The 18,997-nt window shown below is 40.0% G+C and overlaps 1 protein-coding gene across 9 annotated transcripts in view; it reads right to left on the reverse strand.

Annotated features, from left to right (window-relative positions):
* The window catches only part of RACGAP1 (Rac GTPase activating protein 1), a 63,526-nt gene that overhangs the window by 17,561 nt on the left and 26,968 nt on the right, over positions 1–18,997 (reverse strand). For 8 of the 9 annotated variants that reach the window (XM_053662071.1, XM_053662070.1, XM_037136444.2 and 5 more), the window contains one exon: positions 11,777–11,865. In XM_053662071.1, coding sequence (XP_053518046.1) covers positions 11,777–11,861 — 85 coding nt within the window. In that variant the 5' untranslated portion in view covers positions 11,862–11,865. The remainder of the gene's footprint in view (positions 1–11,776; positions 11,866–18,997) is intronic. The other variant, XM_037136473.2, reaches the window with a different exon arrangement.

Raw genomic sequence — 18,997 nt, forward strand, 5'->3', positions numbered from 1 at the left:
GGGGTCAGTGGCTAGACTTAGACTGACAGCAGACAGACTGGTGGAGGTGGAGCCTGAAGTGCCTTTGCTGACCCACCTCTGGGCCCTATGCTGATAAAAGTCAGACTTACAGCACAGTGACACCCATCCTGGGCCCAGTCAAGCCTGGAGGAGACAGCTACAAACTGGGATCACTTGTAGCTTCAAATTGGCTGCCAGGGCTTGACATGGACAGCAGCTGACATTGGCCTACAGCAGCTTCAGACATCAGAGCTGTATACAAAGGGAGAACCCAGGAGGCAAAATTCTACTTTGTTCTTTCATGTTAGTTTTTCTTTTGCATAGACTTTTTATTGTTTTTTTTCCTTTTTCTTCAATTTTTCTTTCATAGTTCCTATTTTACTCTTCCCTTTCTTACCCCATTTTTTGTTCGTTCCTTTCTTATTTTTTTATTCTTTCCCTTTCTTTGCTCTTTTTTTGGTGGTTTCCTCTTTCTATTCCTTCTTCTTACTGTTTATCTTCTTTATCTCCTGTCATAATGATTTTTATTTCCCTTACTACTTACTTACTATTTCTCTTTCTACTTTCCCTTACTATCTCTTTCTATTTTTGTCATTCTTTACTCTTTGTCATGGATTTTGCTATTGTTGTTTAGGATCTGTTTTTGGGTTTTTTTGGTTTTTTGCTTGTTTTTCCTCTATTTTTTGTGTTGTGTTGTTTTGTTTTGTTCAGGCAGCACCTGTACAACAGCACCCAAGATGTGGTAGGAGTTGAAACGTGCAGTTAGGCAGCTGGAGGGAAGATCCCACCAACAACGATCAGGACCCAACTACAACAGGAGAGCCCACATAACCCACAAAAGAGACATTCCTAGAGCATCAGCTCAGGAGACCAAGGAGACTGCACCACGGAGTCCCACATGGCTCTTACCCCATAAGGCCACCCCATGAAGACAGGGAATCAAAGCAGTCTATTAAATACATAGAAACAAACAGAGTAAGCTAAAATGGGGAGACAAAGAAACAACCCCCAAACGTACGAAAAGGAGGAACCATGTGGTGAATGCTGAGGGGAGATGGGTAAAAGGGGACTAAATGGTAATAGGAGAAAACTACAATAAAGATTAAATTTAAAAAAAAAAAAGAAAAACAGAAAATGAAAAATCCTGCCCTGGCTGGTGTGACTCAGGGGATTGAGTTCCAGCCTGAGAAACAAAGGGTCACTGGTTCAATTCCTAGTCAGACCACATGCCTGGATTGCGGGCCAGGTCTCCAGTAGGGGGTGCCTGAAAGGCAACCACGCACTGATGTTTCTCTTCCTCTCTTTCTCCCTCCCTTCCCCTCTCTCTAAAAATAAATAATCTTAAAAAAAGAAAATAAGGAATTCTCAGAAAAAGAATTAAATGAAATTGAGGCAATCAACTTATCAAACAGAGTTCAAAGTAATGGCTATAAGGGTGCTAAAGGACCTTAGCAAGAATTATAAGAAACTTAGTGGGAACTACATCAGCATGAAAAAGGACACAGAAACTCTGAATAAGAACCACTTGGAAATTAATACAATATCTGAACTGAAGAATACACTAAAAGGAATTAAAAGCAGGCTAGAAGAAGCAGAGAGTTGAATTAGCAATTTGGAAGACAAGGTAGAAAAAAACAACCAATCAGAGCAACTAAAAGGAAAAAAGACTTAAAAAGAATGAGGATGATTTAAGGGAACTTTGAGACAACATGAAATAAAACTATATCCACATCACAGGGCTACCAGAAAGAGAAGAAAGTGAGTGAGGGATAGAAAACCTGTTTGAATAAATGATGACAGAAAACTTCCCTAACCTGGTGAAGGAAAAGTCACACAAGTTCAGGAAGCACAGAGTCCCAATTAAGACGAACCGAAAGACACCCATACCAAGACACATCATAATTAAAATGGCAAAGTTTAAAAACAAAGAATCTTAAAGAAACAGCCAGTTACCTACAAGGGAGTTCCAATAACACTGTCAGCTGATTTTTCAACCAGAGCACTTCAGGCCAGAAGGGACTGGCCTGAAGTGTTCAAAGTAATGAAAAGCAAGGATCTGCAACCAAGATTACTCTCTCATTTAAGTCTATTATTCAAAATTGAAGTCAAAATAAAAAGGTTCCTAGACGGAAAACAGTTAAAGGAGTACATTAACACCAAACCAGCACTGCATGAGATGTTAAAGGGACTATTTTAAGAAGAAATAGAAAGGGGAACATAGCTATAAAGGAATAAAATGGTAATGAATGAGTACCTATCAGTAATAACCTTAAATGTAAATGAAGTAAATACTCCAATAAAAAAACAAAGGGTAGCAGAATGGATAAGAAAACATGGCCCACGTATATGCTGTATACAAGAGACCCACCTCAGAACAAAAGATTTACACAGGCTGACTGTGAAATATTGGAAAAAAAATATCCCATGCAAATGGAGATGGAAAAAAAGCTGGAGTAGCAATACTTACATCTGACAAAATAGGCTTCAAAATATAGGCCATAACAAGAGACAAAGGTCACCACAAAATACCAAAGGGATCACTCCAACAAGAGGATATAACCCTTGCAAACATATATGCACCCAATATGGGAGCACCTAAATATATAAAGGTAAGAAAACCTTTTGGTAGACTTAAGGGAAGATATTGACAGCAATACAATCACTGTAGGGTATTATAACACCCCACTGTCACCAATGGGTAGATCTTCCAGAAAAAAAATCAACAAGAAAACAGTGGCCTTAAACACACTAGATCAAATGGATTTAATTGATATTTACAGAACATTTCATCTCAAAGCAGCAGAACACACCCTTTTCAAGAAAACTGAAATCAAATCAAGCATTTTCTCAGATTACAACGGCATGTAACTAAAAATCAACCTCAATAAAAAAAACCCTCCAAAACATTAAAACACATAGAGGATAAGTAGCATGTTATTAAATAATGAATAGGTCATCAATGAGGTCAATGAAGAAATAAAAAAGTACATGGAAATAAATGAAAATGAACACATAACAACCCAAAACCTATGGGACACAGCAAAAGCATTCCTGAAAGTTCGTAGCATTACAGGCCTACCTCAAGAAGACAGAAAAATTTCAAATAAACTATCTAACCCTACACCCAGAAGAACCACAAAAACAACAACAAAGTCCAGAGTGAGTAGAAGGAAGGAAATAATCAAGATCAGTGTGGAAATAAGTGACATAAGCCCTGGCTGGTGTGGCTTTGTGGACTGAGTGCTAGACTGCAAAGCAAAAGGTGGCTGGTTTGATTCCCAGTTGGGGCATGTGCCTGGGTTGCAGGCCAGGTCCCCAGGAGAGGGTACACAAGTGGCAACCACAAATAAATGTTTCTCTCCCTCTTTCTCCCTCACTATCTCTGCCCTGGCTGGAATAGCTCTGTGGATTGAGTGCCAGCCTGAGAACTGAAAGGTTGCTGGTTCAGTCCCAGTCAGGGCACATGCCTGGGTTGGGGGCCAGATCCCCAGTTGGGGGTGTGTGAGAGGCAGCCTATCAAGAGGTATTTCTTGCACATTGATATTTTTCTTCCTCCTTCCCCTCTCTCTAAAAACAAATAAATAAAATCTTCAAAATGAGAACCTTTACCAGGACTCACCGAGAAAAAGAGGACCCAAATTAGTAAAATCAGAAATGAAAAAGGAGAAGTAACAACTGATATCACAGAAATACGAAGAATTAAAGAAAATACTATGAATAACTATATGCCAAGAAATTGGACAACCTGGGAGGAGTGGATAAATTTCTAGAAACATACAATCTCCCAAAACTGAATCAGGTATAAGCAGAAAACCTGAATAGACTGATAACAACTAGTGAAATTGAAGCAGTAATCAAAAAACCCAGACTTCTGGCCAAGATGGAGGTGTAGGTAGACACACTGTACCTCCTCAAACAACCAAAACAAGGACAACAATTCAGAAACAAAGTAACAACCAAAACTGAAAGGAAATTGAACTGTATGGAAGTCCAACAACCAAGGAGTTAAGATAGACACATTCATCCAGACACGTAGACTGGGCAGAATTGGGCAGCTGAGGGAAGAGGGGTCGTGGCACAGGAAGCGGTGACACTGGGCGCGCAAGGCACCCCGGGCAGACCCTGGGCAACCAGGCGGTGGCTGGCAGACCCCGGGTGTGGGGTGGCAACAGGCAGACCCAGTGAGGCGGTGATTGAGAAGCAGGACACCTTGCACAAGGTGGCTGGCTGACCAGGCAGCGGTCCCACATTCACTGGACTGGAGATAACTGGGGAGTGAGACAGGTCACATAACCCAGGGTCGTAGTGCCAGGAAATAAAGTCTCAAAACACCAATTGAAAACACTTGTGGGGGGTTGAGGCGCAGGGAAAGATTCCCACTCTCACAGGAAAATTCGTTGGAGAAGCCCACAGGGTCCTAGAACACACACAAGCCCACCCACATGGGAATCAGCACCAGAAAGGCCTGGTTTGCTTGGGGGAAGTGGCAGAAGTGACTGAAGAGCAACATAGAGCGGAGCAAAGCGCCATTTTTTCCCCTCTCAGACCCCACCCCCCACATACAGCATCACAACCCAGCAACCTGGGTTGCCCGCCCTGGTGAACACCAAAGGCTCTGCCCCTCATATGTAATAGGTGGGAACAGACCAAAACATTATGGCTCAACCAGAAAAACAGCTCAAAGCCCCAGAGCCAATACTTCTAAGCTACAAAGAGACAGCCACAACCTATCAGATGCACAGTTCAAAACACTGGTGATCAGGATGCTCACAGAACTGGTTGATTTGTCACAAACTAGATGAAAAAATGAAGGCTAAACTAAGTGAAATGAAGGAAAATGGACAGGGAACCAATAGTGATGGGAAGGAAACTGGGACTCAAATCAATGGAGTGGACCAGAAGGAAGAAAGAAACATTCAACCAGAACAGAATGAAGAAACAAGAATTTTAAAAAACGAGGAGAGGCTTAGGAACCTCCAGGACATCTTTAAACGTTCCAACATCCAAATTATAGGGGTGCCACAATGGGAAAGAGCAAGAGCAACAAGTGGAAAACTTATTTGAACAAATAATAAAGGAGAATTTACCCAATCTGGCAAAGGAAATGGACTTCCAGGAAACCCAGGAAGCTCAGAGAGTCCCAAAGAAGTTGGACCCAAGAAGGAACACACCAAGGCACATCATAATGACATTAGCCAAGATTAAAATGAAGGAGAGAATCCTAGAAGCAGCAAGAGAGAAGGAGACAGTAACCTCCAAAGGAGTTCCCATCAGACTTTCAGCTGATTTCTCAAAAGAGACCTTACAGGCAAGAAGGGGCTGGAAAGAAGTATTCTGAGTCATGAAAGACAAGGACCTACATCCAAGATTGCTCTATCCAGCAAAGCTATCATTTAGACTAGAAGGGCAGATAAAGTGCTTCTCAGATAAGGTAAAGCTGAAGGAGTTCATCATCACCAAGCCCTTATTTTATGAAATGTTAAAGGGACTTATCTAAAAAGAAGAAGATAAAAAACATATATACTACGATGACAGCAAATTCATAATTACTAACAACCACACCTAAAATAAAAACAAATTAAGGAAACAACAACTAGAACAGGAGCAGAACCACAGAAATGGAAATCATATGGAGAGTTATCAACAGGGAAGTAGGAGGAGGAGACGGGGGAAAGGTTCAGAGAATAAGTAGCATAGATGGCAGGCAGAAAATAGACAAGGGGAGGGCAAGAATAGTGTGGGAAATGTAAAAGCTAAAGAACTTAAGACACAAGGACATGAACTAAAGAAGGTGAATGTGGGAGGGAGAGGGTGTGCAGGGTGGAGGGGAATGAAGGGGTGAAATGGGACAACTGTAATAGCATAATCAATAAAATATATTTTTAAGAAAACAGCAAACAACTCCTGAACCAGATGGCTTCATAGGCGGATTTAACCAATCATCATTCAGAGAAGAACACCTATCCTTCTCAAACTATTACAAAAAATTCAAGAAGAGAGAAGACTTCCAAGCTCTTTTTACAAGGCCAGTATTGCCCTAACTCCAAATCCAGGTAAAGCACAACAAAGAAACAAAACTATAGGCCAATATCCCTGATGAACATAGATGCTAAAATCCTCAACAAAATATTAGTGAAGCAGATCCAGCAATACATTAAAAAGATCATACACTATGATCAAGTGGGATTTATACAGGGATCCAAGGTTAGTACAATATTTATAAATCAATAAATATGATACAGCACATGAACAAAATGGAAAAAAAAGTCTCATGATCATATCAACAGATGTAGAAAAAGCATCTGATAAAATCCAGCACCCATTTATGACAAAAGCTCTCAACAAAGTGGGAATAGATGCGACATACCTCATCATAATAAAGGCCATATACAAAAAACCTACAGCAAACATCATACTCAATGGGCAAAAAACTAAAAGTGTTTCCCTTAGGATTAGAAACAAGACAGGGATGTCTGCTTTCACCACTATTATTCGACATAGTACTGGAAGTCCTAGCCACAGTAAACAAACAAGAAAACATAAAAGGCATCCAAATTGGAAAGGAGAAAGTAAAACTGTCATTATTTGGAGATGACAAGATATTGTACACAGAAAACCCTATGGGCTCCACCAAAAAACTGCCAGACCTAATAAATGAATACAACAAAGTAGCAGGATACAAAATCAATCTCAGAAATCAATAGCATTTTTATACACCAATAGTGAACTATCAGAAAGAGAAACTAAGAAAACAATCCCATTCTCTACTGCAATAAAATAAATAAGATACCTAGGAATAAATTCAACCAAAGAGATAAAAGACTCGTACTCAAAAAAAAACTATAGGACACTGAAGAAAGAAACTGAGAAAGATACAAGGGGAAACATATACCATGTTCATGGATTGGAAGAATTATCATCATTAAAATGTCCATACTACCTAAAGAAATCTAGAGATTCAATGCAATTCCTATTAAAATACCAATACCATATTTCACAGACCTAGTACATATATCCCAAAAATTCATATGGAACCAAAAAAGACTCCGAATAGCCTCAGCAATCCTGAGAAAGAAGAACAAAGTTGGAGGGATAACAATACCTGCTATCAAACTATACTATAAGGCCACTGTAATTAAAAAGTCTGGTAATGGCATGAGAACAGACATACAGATCAATGGAACAGCATAGAGAGCCCAGAAATAAACCCACACCTTTATGTTCAATTAATATTTGATAAAGGAGGCAAGAATACAATGGAGTAAATGGTGTTGGGAGAACTGGACTATTACTGCAAACAAATGAAACTAGACTACAAACTACACCATACACCAAAATAAACTCAAAATGGATAAAAGACTTAAATGTAAGTCACAATACCATAAAAATCCTAGAGGAAAAAACAGGCAGGAAAATTTCAGATATCCGGACTTCCACCAAGATGGAGGCGTAGGTGGAAGCACTGTGCCTCCTCCCACAACCAAGTTTAAAAACAACAAAGTTTTAGCAACAAAAACACAGCCAAAACCACAGAAAACTGAACTTCACGAAAGTCTGACAACAACGAACCTTTCGGCCAAACCGGTAAGAGAGGCAGAGCCAGCAGCAGAGCTGGGTCGGGCAGGAAAGATCCACTGGACCAATGGGGGGGGGGGGGGGGGCGAGACCCAGGTGTGCCGGGAGCCATAGGCAGATCCCAGGTGTGGAGAAGTGGGCGGACCCACTGAGGGTGCAAGGTGGTGAACTCACTGAAGGCGCGGGGCAGCGGACTCACTGAAGGCTAACCACGGTCACACATTTGCGCGCAGATAAACCGGTGAAGGAAGGAGCAGTGAGACAGACCAGGCAGGCCCCAGTGGCAGGAAGCAGCAGAGGGGACCACCATTGTCCCTCTCTGACCCCGCCCCTACCTACAGCGTCACAAACCAGCAACCTGGGGGGCCCCACCCTGGTGAACAAGGAAGGCTCCGTTCCTCATACCTAACAGGCACGAACAGATCAAATCATGGCTCAAGAAGAACTTAGAGCCCCAGAGCCGATAAATTTTAAGTGATGAAGAAATAGCCAAATTTTCAGATGCACAGTTCAAAACACTGGTGATCAGGATGCTCACAGAACTGGTTGATTTTAGTCACAAATTAGAGGAACATATGAAGGCTAAACTAATTGAAATGAATGGAAATGCACAGGAAACCAATAATAACGGAAAGGAAACTGGGACTCAAATCAAAGGAGTGGACCAGAAAGAGGAAAAAAATGACCAAACAGAAAAGGTCTGTTTGGAGGGTTAGCAACAGGGGAGTAGGAGGGGGAGAAGGGGAGAGAAGGTACAGAAAATAAATAGCATAGATGGTAGGTAGAAAATAGATAGGGGGGAGGGCAAGAATAGTAGGGGAAATATAGAGTCTAAAGAACTTGAAACACATGGTCATAAACTGAAGGGGGGGAATGATGGGGGAGGGGGTGTGCAGGGTAGAGGGGAATGAAGGAGGGTAATAGAACAACTATAATGGTATAATCAATAAAATATATTTTAAAAAATTTCAGATATCACACGTAGCAGTATTTTTTGCCAATATATCTCCTGGGGCATGGGAAACAAAGGCAAAAATAAATAAATGGGACTATATCAAATTAAAAAGCTTCTGTACAGCAAAAGGTACCATCATCAAAATGAAAAGGAAGCCCATTGTATGAGAGAAGATATTTGCCTCTGATACATCAGACAAGGGCTTCACCTCCAAAATATATAAAGAACTCATAAGACTCAACACCAGAAAGACAATCCAATTAAAAAAAATGGGCAAAGGACCTGAATAGATACTTCTCCAAAGAGGAAATACAGATGGCCCAGAGACATATGAAAAAATGTTCAACATCACTAGCCATCACACAGATGCAAATTAAAATCACAATGAACACTGACTGGTGTGGCTCAGTGAGTTGGGCTCTGTCCCTCAAACCTAAAGGTCACTGGTTCAATTCCTGGTCAGGGTATATGCCTGGGTTGCAACCCAGGTGCCCATTTGGGAGGTCTGAGAGGCAGCCAATTGATGTTTCCTCACACACTGATGTTTCTCTCTTCTTTCTCCCTCCTTTCCCCTCTCTAAAAAAATAAAATCTTTTAAAAATATAAATAAATTGCCCTGGCTGGTGTAGCTCAGTGGATTGAGTGCAGGCTTGCAAACCAGAGGATTGCGGTTCGATTTCCAGTCAGGGCACATGCCTGGGTTGCAGGCCGGTTCCCAGTGGGGGACACACGAGAAGCAACCACACATTGATGTTTTTCTCCCTCTCTCCTTCCTTTCCCCTCTAAAGATAAATAAATTAATTAATTAAAAAATATAAATAAATTTTTTAAAAAACACAGTAAAATATCACCTCACACCTGCCAAAATGGTAGGAATGCAGACTGGTGCAACCACTCTAGAAAACAGTATGGCCTTTCCTCAAAAAATTACAAATGAAACTGCTTTTTGACCCAGTAGATTCCACTTCTGGGAATGTATCCTAAGAATCCTCAAACACCAATTCTAAAGAATATATGCACTCCTACGTTCATAGCAGTGTTATGTATAATAGCCAAGTGCTGAAAACAGCCCAAGTGCCCATCAAAGGAATTCTTACTTACGCAACTTTATGGACAGAACTGGAGACTATTATGCTAAGTGAAATAAGCCAGTTAAGGAAAGACAAATTTGGTATGGTATGATCTCACTTATAGGTGGAATCTAAAGAACAAAATAAACTAATGACCAAAATAGAATCAGAGGCACAGAAACATAGACTAGACTAACAGCTATAAGGGGAGAGGGGAGGAGGTGGGGACTGGTTGAAAGAAGGAAAAGGGATTAGTCAAAGAACATGTACACATGACCCACAGACATGGACAATGGAGTGGGGACTGACTGTAGGAATGGGTGGTGGGCTAGGCAGATGGGGGGCAAAGCACGGAAAAATGAACAACTGTAATAGCATAAACAAAATATTTAAAAGGGAAAAAAAGCAACATTCCAAGTTAGGGATTTAAGAGAGAGACAAAACATACCTATTTTATAACAGAAATCAATGGGAAGATACAAATTTACTTATAAAATGAGTATCTATAAAAATAAATCTTGTATGTTTTTGCATAATTACTTCCAAAGTACTTTCACAACTAGTATCTCATGTTCTCCTCACAACAGTCTCACAAAGAAGAAAAAGACATTTAAATGCCTATTTCACAGATAAATACACACAGAAATAACCATTAAAAGTCAGCACTAGCTACTGAGACTCCAGACCTCAGATTCCTCTTTCCTCCATCTGCCCCCACACCCTATCACCTGCTGGCTCCTAGGGATATTCTCAGAGTCTCTTCCACCCATTCCCTTTCATTTTCACCTTCACAACCACTATCCCAGGTAGGTAAGACTCCTATTATGTCTTTCTGGAGCAGTGGCAGCCATGACCTAATCAGTCTCCCGCCTCCACCTCTGATGCAATCTCTACCTCAGCCAGAGGAAGCTTCCAAAAGCATAACTCTGATGATGTCATCCCCCCTTTTATCCTATTCCCCTCACACCCCACACCATCTTGCTTCCACTCAGGCTGTTCCCAACTCTAAATGATCTCTTTCATCTCTGTCTGGGGGGACCCTACCCTACATCTAAGACTCAACTGAAACCCTACTTTTCTCCATGAAGCTATTCAGTCATCCCTTTCCCTCAACTCAATATGTGCTAGAAGCTGTGACAGATTCTCACTAGATATTTGCTAAATGAACCTGAATTTTAAGATCTCTTATTCAGTACTCTTCCCCACTAGACTCCAAAGTAATCCATCTTCTGGGATGATGTGATCTCAAAGAGAAGCCTAATTAGTATGCCATCAAGGTTACTGAGCTGGTACCAGATGACAGGGTCATGCAACAGCTATTAGAGAGAGAAAATAGAATATTGTTTTGAAAAGCCTGTAAGTGGATAAGAGCTATTAAAAACATCAATCAAATTAAAGGAAATATTGAATGGTATAAGCAAGATGCCATACTAAATACTGTAGGTATTTTTTTTTAGTTCAAAACAATCTGTACATTACTTTTATATCAATGAGGCTGACTTAAGAGTAACACCTGCTAAATTAGGTATTAATAAAAATCTGATGTAGGAGAGGATGGCAACACCAAACAGAAACCCACAGAGAGTAATTCCTGTAGATCACCTAGGTCCGTGCTGCCGGCCCCACCTTCCTTTCTCACTTATCTTCTTCACAGGTGACTGTTTTAGTGCCACCTTCTTTTTCTCCCTAGGTCTCCAATCCATCTCAATCCTTTATTACTAAGCATCAAATATATTAAGTGGGTAAAAGCAGATGAATAGTCCCTCCTTCAAAAAGAAGTTGTAACATTTTTCTCCTCTTCAACTGAAAATGTTCTACAGAATACAGGGAAAGGCCAGGATAAAAACTGTAGACAACTACTCTCTAAAGAAAAAAAGCAACATCCTTAAAAATTCAGCAGATTCTGCTCAGTTCATGGTACAAAAATGCAATTGGTAACTGTTAGTGGAAATGAGAACCCAGACAATATAAAGTCTGAACAAAATCCATTTAAGAACTACAGAAAAAAGTAACCACTTAGAATGAGTGTCTATTAAGCTTTGACCATGATTAAGTGACCAACCCTTTCTTTTTAGGTAACCCAAATCAAAAACGATTTTCAAGCTGGAACACACTTCAGCTTTGTTTTCTGAAGTCTGTTTTCTGTCTTCACACAGGGCAGCTCAGAATGACTTACGGAGCTCATTTCCTTCACTGAGAATCTCTACCCGGCGTACAAGCTGCTCAAACAGATTCCGCAAATTCAGCATCGTGGTATCCATCTTCCTGCCAAGAAATCAAATATACGTTAGGGGTCATGCCTCCTCCCCAGACAAAAGCCTCAGTAGCAATCCAATACAGTCATCAGTGACTAACATCTGGATTCTTCCATTTGTAGCTACCATCATAAGAACGACAAGCCAACAATCGATGTTTTGTGTAATCCTTATTATAAAAACAAAGTTGGAAAGTTTAACACTTATTTGAAAATTAGAAAAGCATTTCAGACCTCTAAATATAATTAATACCCCCTTCCTACCTACTGCTTTTCCCCCACTCTGCAATCACTATAGCGCTGAGAGGAAAGCAGTTAGGGGCACGCATGTTAGTTCATTACCAGGTGACCAAATACAAAATGTGGTTCTTAGTCAAGCTTGTTGATTAATAACACTTCTGCCACTTTAATCCTTCTGGACTTTGAAGACCTTAAGGTTTATTTTTAATTTCTTTTTAGCTAGTACCCCTGTTGCATCTGGCTTTTAAAATGCAGGACATGGTCAGCACATTTCCTACCAACAGCACAGATGACATCACACAAGTGATTAAATGGGGAAATCGCCAGCTCAGCAGCACAAGAATTATTTCTGTAATGCAGGGCTCTCTGCTGGACTGTGTGCAGGGACTATGTCTAATAAATTTACACTAAGTATAGGCAAAGGCTTATGTTGTACCACATTCTGGCGTCAAGAAGACAATACACCACCTTCACAGTTAGAAGGGCAAAGGAAAAATCATTTGCTACTGTATTCTATATAGTGAATTTCAGGCTTTGTATTTCTCCCCAAAGACCTGCTGATATTACATTAAAAATGGTGTCCTTACTAGCAGTTCTGCTCTGAATAGACTAACTGGGAACGCTCTGAGAAAACAAGATCTTCATTTAACAGTCAAGAAAGAAAGATAACAATTGGCTATTATGAAAACTATCAAGGAAATAAAATAAAAAATCAAATTTCATTTAAAAACTGAACGTCCTCAGAAATACCATTAAAGGATTCTTCTGTTTCGCCTAATCACCCTTTCAACATTCCAGTCCAGATCCTTATTTTATGCTCTAAATAAAATCTGAAGAAATCTTTTATGAAGGTTTAGTGATATTACACTGTTTATAAGATTGCACCATATGCTATGAGGGCAGGAGAGGAAAAAAATCCACAAAGGAAAGAATATAGAAACATAAAGATATTTTTCTATTAAATGCTACAGAATTATTCATTTTCACTTGTATATGATTGCTCTAATAGCAAAAAAGCTTTCAATTCCAAGCTTGGATGCAATATATACCCGAAGCAGGGCCGGAAATCAAGATGTTCTAATGGCAATGTATCTGTTCCAAGCTACATTATCATAGCAAGCTGCTAAACAACCAGACCAACAAATTTATTACAAAGATCTTTCTCTAAACTAAGAACAAAACTAAAGTAATAGCATTAAAACTGGCAGGAAGAGAGATGGAAGTCACGGAGAAGTCCTGGACTCAACAATGTGACAAAACAGGCAAACATACTCAAATGCTACAGAATAGAAATGGGAGCAGGCAATTCAGTAGCCTATTCAAATCATTTCCTTCGACTCCCGGGGAAAAAAGGAAAACACTGATCACTTTTAATATGAGGTATTGATTTCTATCATCTCAGCATTCGTCTATATATTCTGAGCTACGTAGACAGTAAGCTCAATACCTAGGAAAACTTCCATTTGTCCAAGAATGCAAAAAAAGTCAAATTTCACAGTGCAGCTAGGATACTAAAAACTGGTTGTTTAAAAAAATTTTTCAGCCATGGTTGGTGTGGCTCAGTGGATTGAGCATCTATCTGCAAACCAAAGGGTCGCTGGTTCGATTCCCAGTCAGGGCACATGCCTGGGTTGTGGGCCGGATCCCCAGTAGGGGTTGTGTAAGAGGCAACCACACCTGGATGTTTCTGTCCCCCTTTCTCCCTTCCTTCCCCTCTCTAAAAATAAATAAATAGAATCTTTAAAAATTTTTCTTTCAATAGCATAAAAAATAAAATATAATTAAAAATAAATAAAATTTGCCCTGGCTGGTGTAGCTCAGTGGATTGAGTGCAAGCCTGCGAACCAAAGCATCGCCAGTTTAATTCCCATTCAGGGCACATGTCTGCGTTGCAGGCCATATCCCCAGTATGGGGTGTGTTAGGGGCAACCATACAATGATGTTTCACTCCCTCTCTTTCTCCCTCCCATCCCTATCTCTCTAAAATAAACAAAATCTTTAAATAAATAAATAATTTTCCCCCCCAGAAAGTTTTTATGTCTTAGCCCTGGCTGCTCTAACTCAGAGGACTGAGTGCCAGCCAGCCTGTGAACCAAAGGGTCGCTGGTTCGATTCCCAGTCAGGGCACAAGCATGGGTTGCCAAGCCAGGTCCCCAGTAAGGGGTATGGGAGAGGCAACCACACACTGATGTTTATCTACCCCTCTTTTTCCCTCCCTCCCCATCTTTCTAAAAATAAATAAAATCTTTTTTAAAAAAGAAAGTTTTTATGTCTTTGTTTGTTTATCTTTAGAGAGGAAGGGAAGGAGAGAGGGAGAGAAATATCAATGTGTGGCTGCCTCCCGTGCGCCCCCTGCTGGGAACTGGCCTGCAACCCAGGCATGTGCCCTGACTGTGAATCGAACCTTGATTCTTTGGTTCACAGGCCCACACTCAATCCACTGAGCTACACCAGCCAGGGCAGTTTTTATGTCTTAAATGACAATAAACAACCTGATCCTTTGCCCCTTTAAAAGAAATCCTCACATTTTCTTAAGTTCCTCCAGTCCATTATTCTTCCTTCCTATGTTTCTGTGCATACTACTCTCTAGAGTGAGGATTGGGGAGAGGTACTCTCTTGAAAACACAACCTGATTCCTGAAAAGTCTAAAGACACAGAGAACCTACCTGGGGACATCTCCTCATCATAGTAACTTATCTCATAAGTTATCTCACAGAAGTACCTGGATCTACACTGTTTTCCTGATAAGATGCCTAGTGCCTAGGAAATAGAGTTTAAGTGAACTTCCAGTGCTATACTGTAAAACAGCAAAGAGGTAACCCTAACTCTGCCAGACCACAGTAGTCTCCAGATTAGTTTTACAAATAGTTTGATTATGGGTTTTTCTCTATTCTTCTCTCTCAACCCCAGACATTCCTGCAGTTCAATCCTCCAACCTCTCAAAGAGCATTATCAATTCACCCCACTTTAATCATTACACCTCAACAGACAACTCACCTGTTTATCTTATCAACCCTGACCTCTGCCCTAATGCCAGTCCTGGAGCTCTCAATTTGCTTGGGATGCCCCACATGCTGAACTTTATATTGAGATAGTATTCTATCCTTTCCCCTCATATACACAGAATAAAGTAAAAAAGTTACAATAAGCTAAGGTTATTATTGAAGAAAAAATTTATAAGTTTAGTGTAGCCTAAGTGTTCAACATTTATAAAATTTACAGTAGTGTATAGTGATGTCCTAGGCCTTCACATTCACTCACCACTCACTGACTCACCCAGAGAAACTTCCAGTCCTTCAAGCTCCATTCGTGGTAAGTGTCCTACATGGGTATACCATTTTGTTCTTTTATACATATTTTATCATACCTTTCCAATGTTTAGATATACAAATATTTAACATTGTGTTACAACTGCCTATAGAATTCAGTATAGTATTATGCTGTACAAGCTTGTAGCCCAAGAGCAATGGGCTACACCATATAGCCTAGTGTGTAGTAAGTAGGCTATACCATCTAGATTTGTATAAATGCCCTCTATGATGTTCACACGTGACAAAATCACATAACACACATTTCTCAGAATATACCCCAGTCATGAAGCGACGTGACTTTATTATCAATTACTCTTATCCACTAACCTACACTACCAACTCCCAATTTTGATTCCTTATCATCTTAAGTTAGTCCCTTTCTTACAAGAATAATCTTGTGAATTCTTCCTCTCGTGTGTATTATTACTATCCCCTCACCACTTGCAGGTCATCATCACTTACTTCACTGGCCTTCCCCCACTGTGGTGCTCAGCGGGCACTCAGACACACACACCTTGCATTCTAGCTTTACCTGTTCCTACCCTCTGTCCCAGGGAAACTCTAAATTCAAGAAGAGAAACCTTACATTTGGCACTAGGGCACTATACATATAAACACTCAGTATTTAAAAAAATAAATATTGGATAAAAGGAAATCAGTAAACACACATACACACATACCCACAACTCTATTGTCAAAAGAACCTCCATTCTACCTGAACATCAATGTGTAATATAGATTTTTTTAAAAACTCAAAAAAAAAAAAAGGTATGTGTGGGGGGGGTTGGGACAGAAGCCCTGGCACAAAGTTTTAGTTCTATTTACCGGTAGCATAACTTTGGGTAAGTCACTTAATTTCTGAGACTCATCTAAATATAAACAGGAACAATAATATGTGTCCTATTTCTTACAGAATAATATCAATTTAGTTAAGTTTTATAATGTATAAATTGAACCTCACCATAAGATCATAGGATATTATTATATTCGGCATGAAATATTTGTTTTTGATTTGGTCTGACAGTTGTTAATTACACTATAGAATAATGATTACCAAACCACAGCTTGGCAAACAACATTGTTCCCTCTCTGGACACCCCCCCCCCCATACAGTGCCACGAGGCAATGAAGTGGGTGGCAACTCCCTGGTTAATACTTAAGGCTCCACCCCTTACAACATAACAGGTATGCCAAGACAAAGAAATATGGCCCAAGGGAAAGAATAGATCAAAACTCCAGAAAAATAACTAAGTGACCAGGAGGTAGACAATCTATCAGATGCAAAGTTCAAAACACTGGTAATCAGCCCTGGCTGGTGTAGCTCAGTGGATTGAGCACCGGCCTGTGAAGCACAGGGTTGCTGGTTCGGTTCCCAGTCAGGGCACATGTCTGGGTTGCAGGCCGGGTCCCCAGTAGGGGACACATGAAAGGCAACTACACGTTGATGTTTCTCTTTCACTCTTTCTCCTTCCCTTACCTTCTCTCTAAAAATAAATAAAATATTTAAAAAATAAAAAATTAAAAAAAACACCACTGGTAATCAGGATGCTCACAGAAATTACTGAGTATGGATGCAAAATTAAGAAAGAAGTGAAGGCTATGCAAAATAAAATAAAGCAAAATATACAGGGAACCAACAGGGAAGGGAAGGAAACTGGAACTCAAATCAATTATTTGGAACGAAAGGAAGAAATAAACATTCAACCAGAACAGAATGAAGAAACAATAATTTTTAAAAATGAGGACAGGCTTAGGAACTTCTAGGACAACTTTAAACATTCCAACATCCAAATCATAGGGATGCCAGAAGGAGAAGAGGAAGACTAAGAAATTGAAAACTTATTTGAAAAATAATGAAAGAGAACTTCCCCAATCTGGCAAAGGAAATAGAATTCCAGGAAGTCCAAGAAGCTCAGAGAGTCCCAAAGAAGTTGGACCCAAACAGGAACACACCAAGACATATCATAATTAAATTGCCAAAGATTAAAGATAAGGAGAGAATCTTAAAAGCAGCAAGAGAAGAGATTACCTACAAAGGAGTTCCTATAAGACTATCAGCTGATTTCTCAAAGAAACCTTGCAGGCAAGGAGGGGCTGGAAAGAAGTATTCCTAGTCATGAAAAGCGAGGAACTATGTCCAAGATTACTCTTTCCAGCAAAGCTATCATTTAGAATGGAAGGGCAAAGTGCCTGCCAGATAAGGTCAACTTAAAGTTTATCACCACCAAGCCCTTATATTAAAGGTTAAAGGAACTTATCTAAGAAAAAGGAGAAAATCAAAACTATGAATAGTAAAATGACAACTCACAACTATCAACGACTGAACCTTAAAAAAAACAACTTTCAATTCCCAGGCAGGGCACATGCCTGGGTTGCAGGCCAGTTCCCAGCAGGGGCCAGTTCCCAGCAGGGGCCACACGAGAGGCAACCATACATTGGTATTTCTCTCCCTCTCTCCTTCCCTTCCCCTCTAAAAGATAAATAAATAAAAATTAATTTTAAATAAATAAATAAATAAATAAATAAGCAAAACAACTAGAACAGGAACAGAATCATAGAAATGGAGATCATATGGAGGGATAGCAGAAGGGAAGGAGAATGGGGGAAAAGGTACAGGGAATAAGACACATAATTGGTAGGTACAAAAGAGACAGCGGGAGGTTAAGAATAGTACAGAAAATAGAGAAGCCAAAGAACTTATATGTATGACCCACGGATATGAACTAAGGCGGGGGGGGGGGGATCGAAGCTGGAGGGAATGGGGGTACCGGGCAGAGGGGGATAAAGAAGAGAAAAAAGAATGGGACAACTGTAATAGCATAACCAATAAAATATACTTCAAAGAAAACAAGCTGTTCAACATGAGGCTCGTGAAAAGTTAGTTTTTCTTCTATCTTAGGTTTACTTGGGTTAATCAAAAAATGGCACTGGTAAAGTATAATCCTCTTTTCTTTAGATGCTAGGGGACTATCATCCATTTTTACTAATGTTCTACAGAAGTGAATCTCAGGAATTGAAAAAATGTTATAGAAGACAAAAATATCTTTCCTCATCAGTTCTGTGATATCACAGCCATATTGTAACTCAAAAAGTTGAAAATTACTCATGCTATTCAATGTCAATTGAAAATGGTTTTATTTTTCCTGCTGGGTCACATTTTCACCCTCATGAATACTTCTTTATTATTTAGCTCTATAGCCAGGAGATACACTAACATGAAAGGAAACAAAAACAAAGTCATATTGTAGTACATTGCTTTGCAGCTGTAAAACAGCTGTCACTTTTCACTACAGAGGCAGTTGCCTTTCAGGGAAGCTGAAATGACCCCTGTGTGGAACCAGGAAATCAGTTTGTGGAGCACTTTAAACAAAAAGGTGCTAGAAAATCTCAGCTGTTATTGATGAGAAGCCCCAGAGGTGGAGAAGTCACTATGTTACAGATTCCCAATATGTGAGTATCCCTAAGGGAGCAATTCTGCATCACCGGGAAAGAGTTTCAGCTTGATGTGATTGCTTTTAGTCCCCAGTTTAATTTCAATCACCCAGCCAAGGGACAGACATGTCTGTCCTTCAGAATAACAGACTACTACATC

Source organism: Artibeus jamaicensis, unplaced genomic scaffold (assembly GCF_021234435.1).
Source record: "Artibeus jamaicensis isolate MK-2021 breed Jamaican fruit bat unplaced genomic scaffold, CSHL_Jam_final contig_233, whole genome shotgun sequence".
In the NCBI taxonomy this organism is placed as follows: Eukaryota; Metazoa; Chordata; class Mammalia; order Chiroptera; family Phyllostomidae; genus Artibeus; species Artibeus jamaicensis.